The sequence below is a fragment of the Dunckerocampus dactyliophorus genome, chromosome 10 (genome assembly GCF_027744805.1).
Source record: "Dunckerocampus dactyliophorus isolate RoL2022-P2 chromosome 10, RoL_Ddac_1.1, whole genome shotgun sequence".
In the NCBI taxonomy this organism is placed as follows: Eukaryota; Metazoa; Chordata; class Actinopteri; order Syngnathiformes; family Syngnathidae; genus Dunckerocampus; species Dunckerocampus dactyliophorus.
In genome coordinates, this window is record NC_072828.1 from 20543782 (window position 1) to 20556588 (window position 12807).

The 12807-nt window shown below is 39.6% G+C and overlaps 1 protein-coding gene across 11 annotated transcripts in view; it reads right to left on the reverse strand.

Annotated features, from left to right (window-relative positions):
* The window catches only part of LOC129188334 (discs large homolog 1-like protein), a 98978-nt gene that overhangs the window by 21476 nt on the left and 64695 nt on the right, over positions 1-12807 (reverse strand). For 10 of the 11 annotated variants that reach the window (XM_054788669.1, XM_054788658.1, XM_054788659.1 and 7 more), the window contains 7 exons: positions 11755-11879; positions 11502-11671; positions 8917-9053; positions 8515-8659; positions 7763-7895; positions 5568-5724; positions 5271-5373 (listed from right to left, as the gene is read on the reverse strand). In XM_054788669.1, coding sequence (XP_054644644.1) covers positions 5271-5373; positions 5568-5724; positions 7763-7895; positions 8515-8659; positions 8917-9053; positions 11502-11671; positions 11755-11879 — 970 coding nt within the window. Of the gene's footprint in view, positions 1-556; positions 1571-5270; positions 5374-5567; positions 5725-7762; positions 7896-8514; positions 8660-8916; positions 9054-11501; positions 11672-11754; positions 11880-12807 lie in introns of those variants that run through there. The other variant, XM_054788668.1, reaches the window with a different exon arrangement.

The window sequence follows — 12807 nt, forward strand, 5'->3', positions numbered from 1 at the left end:
GTCTATGCTACTAAAATTACATAATTTTTCCTCATAATATTACGAGTTAATTCTCATATAATTGTGACTTCTTTCTTGTTAGAATATGACTTTTTTTCTCTTAGCATTTTGACTTTATACTCACAAAATGACTGCTGATTTAAAATTTTTGCTGTTATTTTAAAACATATTTTTGGAATGTGCCATAGGCCAATAAAAGAGTAGCCGCTGGCCGCAAATGGCCCCCGTGCCACACGTTGGACACCACTGTACTAAACCAACAATGTTTCAACATTACTGATGATTGCTTTAGTCACTGGACCAGTCAGTTGGGTATGATATCTCAATACTGCACAACGGCACATAAGCCAGACAACATGGCATTAATGAACAGGAGATTCAACCACATTCCTTCTGCCTTTTTGTCTAAAACCGAACCCGAGGATAAAACTGAATGCAGAAGTAAATTTGCTGTGATGATATAGAATTGCAAAGACTAATGTACTAACTGAAGGATAGTAACAATTCAGTCAGTTCAGTTTCTTGTCTCTTTCAACTCCGTCTCCGCTGTACTCACATGCTGGTAGCAGGCTCAGCTTCCGTGCGCTATGATGCTGAGGTGGCTTTTAGATGAGTGTCAGTGCATTGAGGAATGGAAGAGTCCCAGGATGCGATTGTGAGGAAAAAACGTGAGAGAGAGGAGTGTGCATAAAAGTGTTCAGAGCACCTCCACATGTGAGCATTCCAGAGCGGAAAGATATGAAAGTGTGCGTTGACAAGAATGTGTGTAGATATGCAGAAAAAGTATGTGTGTGCATGCAAAATCCAGTCCAGTGCTGCTCGGCTGCAACTGAAACAACAGATGCTAACGCTATCTCTACTGTGCGCCTCTTGTTTGCTCTCTCCTTCACTGGTGTTGCTCCTCCCACTCTGACAGCAGCTTGCTTGAAGGCAGACACACACACACACACACACACACATGCACACACTGCACACGCTGTTTCCTCAGGTCACTCATGCAGCAGAAAGCGGAGGTGATGCCAGGCTCTCCTGCCCTACTTTGGCCTACGGAATCAGACTACCCACCCACACACATTTCAGTAAAGCTTGACCAAGCATTTTTGTTGTTGACAGGTTTTGGGGAGAGTGTGAACTAACTACTCAATATTGCAACAGACTGTCTTAAGTAAAACCACTTTTAGCTGTAATTGTCTCCATCTTCGGAGGCAACTGTCTCTGTCGAATCCTCAGTTGGTCCTAATTACATCACACGCAATTTCCACAGAGCAATCTTGAAAATCTCACCAGACCAGAAACTTAATTTGATCACTAATTGCCACTGTCAATAAGATCACTTCTTACACGGACAAATAAAGCAGAATGTTAGAGCGAGACAAAGAAGAAGAAACAAGACACGGATAAGGCAGAAGAGGAGAACATGAGGAAACGAAGAAAGACAAGGGGGAGGGGCGATGACAAGGACTAATGGCTCTGAGGCTCATATTCCTTCAATCTCTCCTTCCTTCATTTACCTCCACGATATTTGGCCTTCTCTGCTCTCCCAAGAGAAGCACTGTTCCATCCCTTGCACCCTCCCTGTTTTGCATTATGCAGGAAGTGTGCAAACCACCCAAATTTCCCATTTTCATCTAGAGATTGTGTGCATCGCACCAGTACTGTGTGTCCTTTTCAGATCCCATTGTTTTTATGGACTGATTCTTGTTCCCACAAGCCTTGTGTAGGGGGAAACAAATGTCATGAGCAGTACATGCACCTCTACTGTATACCTACAGTAAATACACTGTATGCTCCAGTTGGACAGAGGGCATTGAGAGAACTCCCGTATCTACACTAGAATTAGTGCAGTCTTTCAGCCAAAGAGACAAAGAGAGGACAAAAATCGCAAAGCATGAAATCATGTAAATAATCCCTAGCAGACAAATAATGGTCATCTTGTCGCATACATTTCATTGAGGTAGCATAGTTTAGTGTAACATGTGTATATGCCAGGCCATATTTCCACAACTTTATGTGTGAAAGCAAAGGCGAGAGCTTCAGTTAATCATCTACTTAATGACAACACACACACACACACACACACACACACACACACACACACACACGCACTCTCAGTGTAATAAGCATACTACCAGAAGAAGAGATAATCCCCAGTGCATCACCTTAGTATTACTGCAGACAGACATGGACGGTGTGTCATGTGGAAGTGTGTGGCAAAGACAGTTGTGTGTAATCCCAGTGACTAATACCGCCGTCGAATAGAAGGCATTACCAGTCCCACACCAGGAAACCACATGGGAGGCGATCACAATTTTAGGTCATTACTGTTCACTTTTAGGTTCCAAAGGAACCATTCATTAAATATGGTTTATTTAAACGAGAAAATCTCCACGAAACCTGAACAATCCTAAATATGCATTCAGACTCAATAAGCTTTCAGTGAAGTGGCTGCTGATTTACACGCACAGGAAGCTTGTTTGACAGCAGCAAAAGCACTGAGCTGCACCACTGAAAGCCCGCTGGCATACCTTTAAATCAGGGATTTTCAAATTGGGATCTGAGGAACCCCAGGGGTCCGCAAGCCATAGGTTGGGGCCGGGGTCTGCAATTTGTTTTTGCAATCAATTCAGGTGATTGCAAATGAATATATGAAGCCACCAATTAAAGGCGCTGTCTGCCTTTGCCGGCAGTTTGTGCTGCAAGAATTATAGCTCGTCCTCTTCCTACTCTGACACACACACGCATTAGTTGCGGTTGTTGTCACTTAATGATAGTGATTTAGCAAAGTTTAGCTACTAATGTTAGCTATTATTGAATATATCATAACCGCACAGTGATGCCAAATTGTTGATTGCCTCTCTGAGACTGCTTTTGTGTACATACATGCGTTAAAGGCGTGCACGTACGTACGTATGAGACACAGGTGAGTGAAATCCACGAACTGCCATCATTTTAGTTTAACTTCAAACTGTGACAATTAGGTATTTGTTCAATTTGTTCTGTTAAACCACTATTGGTAACATATGCTAACCGGCTGTGTTTTTCTTATTTTTTTTATTTGGCTAGGAGCCGATGAGGCACCTTTAAGTACACTTTAAAACTGTTTTAAAACAGTGAATGCATCTGGACTGTTTCCGTGTTGTTACTGTTCGTCAGCTTTAAGGGTTGTTGCTTGAAAATTTTCATTTGTTTAAGTTCATTAGAATGAAATCGGTCTTAGTATTAAGGTTGAAATGTTTGGAATATAATTCTCATTGCATATATTACTAATGCCCGTTTTTTACTAATGTCAATTTTTTAATCGCCATGGGCATTTTAATGGGGTCCTTGGAAAATTTTCTCTCCTGTAAGGGGTCCGTGGTCTCAAAAAGTTTGACAACCTCTACTTTGAGCAAATCTGCACCAAAATTGAATGCATACTTTCCTTGGCCCATGCACCGCCACCCCACTACAACAACACTTGATTATGCAGTTTTTGCCTCGTGCAATTTGCTGTTTGATTTTCATACGTTCCACTTGGAATATCAAATGTCCCCCTCGTACCTCTGCCAACGTATGCTTTTTTTGTAATTTGTTTGCTAGTTAAATGATTTTTGTGTAAAATACGTATTGTAAGTCCCAAAAATGAAATAGGCATATGCAAGAGGTGGTAGCTATTAAACTGTACAACTTGGTAGTGATCCAAATCAGGATTGTTTGGCCTAGGCTGAAGTTGTCTTTGGCCTTATAGCCTCATAACAGAACATTTCATCTTGAAGACCCCTGCCTGCATCATCATCATATTTTACTAATACTGCAGTAGCAGCAATAGCTTGTCGCCAAAAAAAAAAAAACGTTTATAAACTTATTTTTATCAAGGGGACTTACTTAAATAGGACACACTTTGCTATAATCTAAGTGCTGCTGGTGAAAGATGTTTAGGCCTCCTGCAAATACTGAGTATCTTAAAATCCTAATCAGATCATAAAAATAGGCACATCATAGAAAAGCTTATGAGCACGCTGGCTCTACACACCAATCAATCTAAACAAATGGAGCATTAAGACTTGACATAGGCTAACATGCTGCACTTGCTGAACTTCAGATAAACACAGATCCATATCTTCCGCTGTATCAGCAACAATCAACCACTTTTGTGTGCACATACACACACACACGTGCACACACGCCCACACACACTCTGATGACATTAGATCCATGTCATGCTGTGCTGTGTTTGATGACAGCAGGTCATGTTCCTAATATAACCTGCGCAAACAAACAAACGCAGTATGACACACACTTTCCTCTCCTGGTGGAGGTTATTAGATGGGAGTATCTATGTGTGTGCATGTGCAGGAGGGAAACAGAGGGCGCACCGCAGGTCGCTTCTCAGTATTGCTACGGGAACCGGACAAACATGGACGTCAGATGGACACGCACATATAGCGCACCCCAACACCCAGCATGGACAGAAGGCTTAATAAAGAGCTCATTCGGCATTCACCAGTCAGGTTTACGGGAAAGTCACGACACAGAAAAGGCCCGAAATCATGCAAAATATACATAAAACCACAAAATCACAATGAGGAAAGGGATACATTTCAAGTGCCTGAACAAGGTGGGTCTGCACCTGTGCAAACAAATGGTGTCTGCAGGCTCACGAGTACAAACTGAAAATGAATTTTAAATCAAATCAGAATCTATCTTGGGATACAAATTTCATTCTCCAGCTTTACCAGCTGAATCATCCGTCTACATAAATAATACATAGCTAATGGCTCAAGAGATGCACAGATGACCTCACACAACAGACACATTTCCACTGCTAGTCAATAGCCAGGGGACCAGAAGCAGTTTTACTGCAAGTATAGGTGTATGCTTGCATGCCTGTCCGTGTAAGTGATACTCTCAGGACCCCCACCGTAACAGCATCCCATTAGCTGAGGCTCAGTCATCAGTTCTAACCTGGTTGCCTAGGTTACAGGCTTGTCAGTCACTCCCAGCAGACAAACACCCAGGCCGATGCATGTTGAGACACATATAATTGTGTGATGCATCTTGCAGGGGGTATATTATGGAAAACCCAGCCACCATGTGTTACACAACTATGGCTAAACACCTTAGAACTGTTTTCATCCATGAAAAAACAGCATGATATATCTCATTTAAACTGAAAACTTGTTTCAAATTCCCTCTTTACTAATACACCCCATACTTAACAAGATGGACATTACTTTTTTTTGCCAGCATCAACCTGAGGCATCAAAACAATCTGGAATGGAATCACTCACCTTCTGGTCTATACTGTGCAACAATGGTGACGGTTTGTCCTGCGTTCTTTAGCGCTGCAGCTGCCTGCTCATGTGTTGCACTTGACAGGTCTACACCATTCACCTGCATCCACAGACACATATTTTCACGTCAAATGAGAGTCCATGTCTTGGTACTGTGTGACAGAATTAAATGCAGCATCAAGAGCCTTACAATAAAATTCTTAGAATATTCTTTTGCCAGGTCCACTGTATTTACTGTAAGTGCAATTATACTCTATATCATGGTGTTAGTTGATATCTATATATAACACATACTGAGAGGATCCGGTCTCCCTTGTGGAGTTCCCCACACAGATCAGCTGGACCACCAGCTAGAATGAAGGAGATGAAGATTCCCTCTCCATCTTCCCCCCCAACAATGTTGAAACCGAGACCTGTAGATCCTCTCTGGAGCATCACACGCCTGGGTTCCCTGATGAAAATAAGCCCACAGGAATGTCAGTTCTGATTAAACTGACAACTTTCTGTATTCATATTGTTTCTACTTAAATTGGCAGTCATAGGATTGTTTTTTTTTTTTTTTTTTTTACCCAAATAAATATGTTTATGATTTTAAGTTTAACCATACACTAGAATGTGTAGATTTCTTAACATTGCAAAGTATGAAAGTAATGAATGATTTAAGGATGTTAGGCTGTATGTACAGTATTATACAGTTGATGCACGGGAATAGATCAATTTCCACATTGCCCAGGAGATGTCAGTATTTGATCATCTTTTATTTTGTAGCGCGTCCATCTTCACACCATTTCTGCATCCGCATAGACTTCAGCCTCAGGATCTAACATCCATTAAGAGAACAATGAAAAAAGAAAAAACTAGAATACACTTGCACTCATAATGATTCAACCCCCGTTTTGACTTTTACTATTTGGGAACATGTACAAACTTTGAATACTTTCAATAAATAGTGACAATTTGTAATTTGCATTGTGTTGAACTATTTAATTTTTTGTTGTTGTTGTTCATTGCAAACTACTGTAAATGTGTAATCTTTGCACATTTATTGGACTGTACGCCGCTGCCTAGAGGGCACCAACATTTGAACGTGCGTTCCTGCTTTGATATGTAACCTACGCCAACGTAAAACACATACACAAGTTATGTTTGCTGTCAGCTAATGATAGCAATTGGACAAAGTTTAGCTTTTAACAATAGCCTGTCATTGAATGAATTGAATTTTAAAAAAAACACACAAAATGACTCCAAACTGTCGGTTGTTTCTCTGAGACTGCTTTTGTGTATATGAACACGCTCTGGACATGTACGTGTATTCAAGCTGAATGGAAATTTATTTAAAATTAATTTGATTTTATGCGGTTTAATTTGGATTTGTGAAAAATATTGGCTTGTTTTGTACAATTTGTGCTTTTAAACCACTTTTGGTAGCCTATGCTAGCCGACGGCGGTGTTCTTTTTGGTTTCAAAAAATGTAATTTGCAGCGAGTTGCATACGGTCCCTTTAATATAATTGACCATGGAGGTTGAATAATATTGAGTGCAACTCTACATATTTTACACTAATCATTAATGACACTATTCACATCATACAGTTTGTGAAAAGTGGATGTGATTTCAAAATAACTCCAAAGTGATGCTGGTTTTGAGAGTGCTAATACACAGTACAGTATAAGGTAAGGTTTCTCTGTAAGTTTCATACTAATAATAATGATAATGTGTTTTGTTTTCTGTGTTATAGTTTCTGTACGATACAAGATTATACAGTACAGTTTTATGCCGTGCGCCATAAGGCACACAGAAAAACAATGTTAAGTCCAAGTCACCAACTTCAAAGAGAATAGATTGAATGCTTGTTGACACTGTTTTATAGAATAACTTCTAACTTCTTTAAATTTGCAGTCAGACACTGATGCACGTTGAAATGTGTAAATTCAATGGAGATCATTACAAATGACTTGTTATACTCCAGGACCAAGAGAGCAAATGAAATAAAAGAGACAATAAGATGAGTATAAACACAAAACAAGACTCAGAAAAAGGGCAGACATCAAAATGACCATCCTGCAGCCAGTCTGCAGCTTATCAGATTTGTTATACTCCAAACATTCTGATTGGCCAAAAGGATTATGACGAAAGGAGTCATATTCTGGTAACCACGGTGACGCCAGTTGAGTGACGTGGATTGTGATAGGCTGTAATCCTTCCATTAAAATGGATTAAAGACAGTAGAGCAGCACTGAGAGTGTATGTGCATGTGTGTACGTATGTGACCTCAGTTTACATGCCAGATAAAAATTTGGATTGCCATCTGCCAAACACACTCACATATCCACACACAACCACAGCCCAGTTAGCAGGGCGGACAGAGGTCAGGCAGTGAATTTGGGCTCTCTAGGAGAGAAATTACATGTCCTCAACATCACTAAATAATTATGTTGTGAAACAAAAACTTCTCTCTTTCAGATACATACAGTACGTGTGTTACTTACCTTGTGACCTCATCATCTACAGTCAGGGACCTGGGCATCGGGGAGTATCTAGGAGTGGTCAATGGGGCAGGGCTCACAGACTGGCTTCCGCTCATGTAGGGACTTACGTGGTTGTCCTGATGTGGGGGGTAGGCTGGAAAAAAAAAAACAGTCTCTTTTTTTATCAGCGTTATAATCCATTTTGTGTGTTCATCCTTATGAATGAGCACTTTGAAACTTTTAATGAAATATATCACGAGCGATTATCATGTATGCAAAACACTGCCACTAACAGAGCAATGGTGAAATAAAAACACTATTAAAATGCTTGCTTTCTAAGTGCAGTACATCGGCTGTATTGGAAATCTAACTGGGCACGATGTCATCTCTACCAGAACGAAGCACATTGCAAGTGTGAGTGAGTTCTATTTACAGAAGAGAAAATTCTCATTAAGCCACTCAGCCTTTCTTGACACAGCAGCAAAGTCAGAGTCAGTAAATAACAACTATCGTGTAAAGCATGAACTGGATCTTTAGCGTATTGTTGCTACTGCAGAAGATAGGCCTGCAATAATTAGCTGATGATCAAATTACAGTATATCCCGTCTGGTCCTAATATGCTTTTGCTTAAAATTGGGTGCTACCATTAAGGAAATTGTGTTATGTGTGTTAATTTTGTTCCAAGGAACAAATTTCACAGTGATGCGGAATAATGCATGCGCTCAGTTAGTTCATACTGTGAACAAAAATAATGAATGCATGTATGTACTTACAATTGGTGACATCAGGAGGAGGGAAGTTTTCGTTGATGAATACAGAGCTGTGTTTGGCCACACGGAGATAAACAACATCGGGGGTCGACTTCAGAGCAGCCACTGCTTCCTCGTGAGATACTTCTTCCAGGCAAGAGCCGTTTACCTCGAGACACAAGAAGAAATGCATTGCATTAGAAAGGCACAATCAATCATAGAGCTGAAATTATATTTTGATAATATCAAAACAACTCACAAAGAGTATTATTTTTACATTAAAGAATATAACATTCTCCTAGATGGGGTCCTACAATTTACACGGAAAGACATAATTCAAGGGAGCATAGTTCGTAAAATAAATAAAACTAATAGAAAGGGAAGAAAGCGTGAAAATAGGAATTACAGCAGAAACATTTGACTTACAGCTACAAGTTTGTCGCCTATCCGTAGCCGTCCATCTTTTTGCGCGGCCCCTCCCTCAATGATCTTTGTCACATAGATGCTGTTGTCCCCTGGAACGTGTTGATTTCCGACTCCACCAGCTATACTAAATCCCAGCCCTGGAAAAAACAATCAACACATTACACCTTTTATGTGCCTACTTATGTAACTATGCAACTACTATTTCGAATGGCCTTCATGTTGAATATACATTTTTGAAGTTAGATTTCAATTGTACTATTACAGGTAATAAAATTGGAATTTTCAGGTTTTCTATTCCCTATACTAACTCTATCAGATGTAATTCTAGCTCGATTAGAAGTTTTCTGCCTCAGTTTTTTGCTGTCTGCCTCCTCCACTAATTTAGACAAATTATGCAAAAAACATTTTAAATATACTGTATGTTGGAGACAATTAATTGATATTGTAGTGACTGATTTTGCGTTTTTTACTTGTTCAAATGAAACTACACTATTATGGTGAAAAAAACAAAACAAAATGTCTTTATCACCTTATTACATTACTTATTACTAGGGCTGTCGGAAATAGCATGATAATGACGGTAACTAATTTATTTAACTCATTATGCTAAATATTTTAGCGTAATTAACACATAAGCATCATGTCAAGCCACACCTCTCTGTTATGACGGCAGACCGAGGCACAACACCGTCCCCACACAGAGTCTGACACTCTTTATTTAATACGTTTATTCTGACCTGAACACATCAACAACAGTGCAATTCCAACCCCATATATGTATCTCCAACTCACAAACACGTGTCCAGTCCGACACTTCCTCATTGTCACTAGACGGCAGCGAGGGGCATTCACGGATACACAATAATGTCTTTATTATGCATGTACGTGTGGTCTAAATAAACAGAAAGATAAAGAAAAATAGTAAGCAGATATTCTTATTACAGGAAAATAAACAAAGCTATGTCAGCTGTGTGGGAGTACTCTACTGTACTGTACGTCTTCTGCACTGTAAATGAAAATAGTATTACAACGCTGCATTCAATACACCAAATAATAATACGTCAACTGAGGACCAAACATAAAACTGAATGCGAAGTGTTTAGCAAGGCCACAGACGAAAAAGGCTGCTACACCAAAGCAACAGACTCTGGACTTTCGGAGGAAAGACAAATATCCAAAAGAGAGCAAAAAGGCAAAGCGGATCACTGAAAAGGTAGTCAAATTTATTGTTTCGCGCAACGCGCACATCTCTGTTGTGGAGAATGTGGGGTTTTCCCATCTTTTAAGAATGTATGTATTCACGCTATATTCTGCTATCACGACACTACATTGTTAATTTACAACAATACTAGCAAATTCTAAATTTAATGAAATAAGCTTTACAAAAATGTGTTATTGTATGTACTTGTCAAAACATTTTCAATTCCATAATCTATAATAACATTGTCAAAGTATCGGATCAGGACTCAGATCAGATCTGTCGCCAAAAATTCGGATCGAGATCGGAGACCAGAAATGCTAATCGGGACATCCCTAATTACGAGTGCACATCATGGCATGTGTAAGTAGTTAGTATAATAGTTCATTGCTGGTAAAGGGTTTGGAAGCTACAAAATTAAATTTAAAAGTCTTCACCAGGGATAAAATAACTGCAATAACGGAAAAGCTTACAGTAAATACAACATAGCTGCTTCTACAAGCACCTCACCTTAAAATATGATTTTTAATACTGTGTTTCACTGTGTAGCCAAAACTTACAGTACATAACAGTGCAGTGAAGCCTTGGTTAGCATACGCCCCGGTTAGCATATTTTTTGTTTTTCAAAAACTTTACCTCGGTTAACATACATTTCCTGGTTAGTGTACAATGTGATTAGATACAATTAATACGTGTACATTGGGTGAGTCTCTGATTTTCTTTTGATCACGACTGCAAAATAACCCACAAGGAAGCCAAAGAAAGTTGCAAGTGTCAGCATTTTGATAAAGAAGGTGAGAAACACTATTGAATTCAAGAAATGACTCATGACAAAGTATGAAGGTGTCATTCGTGAGGATGTCACTTCTCCCTCTCCCTCGCCATAGCCATCTTTGTCAATAACGGTCTCAAGGTGATGTTAAATGGTAAATGGTCTTCTTGTATGGCGCATTTCCACCTCCAAGGGACACAAAGCGCTTTGACACTGTTATTACATTTACCTACTGATGACGCAGCATCAGGGGATTCAGTTTCTTACCCAAAGATACGACAACATTATCATGGGACGACAGAGGATTAAACATTCTATCTTCAGGTTAGTAGACGACCATTCTACGACTTAACCATTTATCCCTTATATTTGTCGTTAATATGTATTTATATGCAATCGTCTTCTGCATGTAAAACTATAAAAAATTGCGTTTTTTCAACACTTGTGGGTGTCTGGAACGAATTACCTGGATTCACATTATTTCTTATGGGAAAAACTGATTTGGTTAGAGTACGTTTCGGTTTGAGTCTGACTTTCTGGAACAAATTAATGACGCTGACCAAGATTCCACTGTAAATAGTCCATGTTTTGTTTGTGTTTGTAGTATTTCTTCACCTTTGGGACCTTTCACTAGCTTTATATCCATGATTCTATCCGTGAGACTCCTCTTGCGTCGTATACACAGTCTGACCAGACCTCCAGCCTCCTTCAATGCCTCCACGGCCCCACTGTGGGTCACTTCTCTGACATCTGTCTCATTTACCTGGACTATACAGTCATTCACCCTGCACAAAAAAACACAGGATGCATCTTGATGAGCTACACTACATGTAGCGAACATGTGAAGTGTGCAAATCTGCGTACTTACTTGAGTCGTCCATTCTGGGCCGCGACCCCTCCAGGTATAATCTTGGTAATGAAGATGGACGGGTCTTCTCCAATATGGGGATTATCAGTCCCTCCTGCAATACTGAAGCCCAAACCCGAGTTACCCTAAACAAAGGTAGAGACTGCATGTTAATAAAAACAAGCCAGTGTGTCATCAAAACTGAACATCATTTGTCTTGTAAATGTACCTTGCAAGGGTATCTAATGTTTTGACCAATCTATTTCTGACAAAATGTGGTGGTTATTTGAAATGTTCCTTTGAAACTGACAACCTTCAGCAAACTACCACTGGACAAATCGTTTTTTCAACAGACAGCGACGATTTTCTGGAATGAATTTTTTCTTGCATATATTTCTTGTGCTCCTCCTTGTGACCGGGTATGAACGTGCATAATTTTTGTGTCTCTGTTTGCATGTACATCCATAGTGTTTTTAAAGCACAGCCAGTCAAGCAGACATATCCAGGTCACAGGAGAATAGACTGAGCGAGAAGAATTGCGAGAGAGCCTCGGGGTGAGACAAAAGGGAGTATAATGAGAGAGGGGACAAGAGGATCACAGAAAGAAAGTGGAGAATGATGGAGAAGCAATAGAGAGGCTAGTAAAATAGGGTTAGTAAATTTAGCAAAAAAAATTGTGAGATAGGGACAGAATTAAAATGATACTGCCAACTATGATAATTAGCACAAGGCAAGTGGTGTTTTTTTTGCATTACCATATATATATATTTTTTGTTATGTACAGAGTGGTGTGAAAAAGTGTTTCCCTCCTTGCTGAGCTCGGATTTTTTCGCATGTTTGTCACACTTAAATGTTTCAGACCATCAAACAATAGAAATAGAATAGAATAGAACAAATTGAAATATTAGTCAATGACAACACAACTGAACACAAAATGCAGTTTTTAAATGAAACTTTTTATTATTAAGGGAAAAAAAAAATTTCAGACCTACATGGCCCTGTGTGAAAGAGTGATTGCCCCCTAAACCTAATAACTGGTTGGCCCCCACTTAGCAGCAACAACTGCAATCAAGT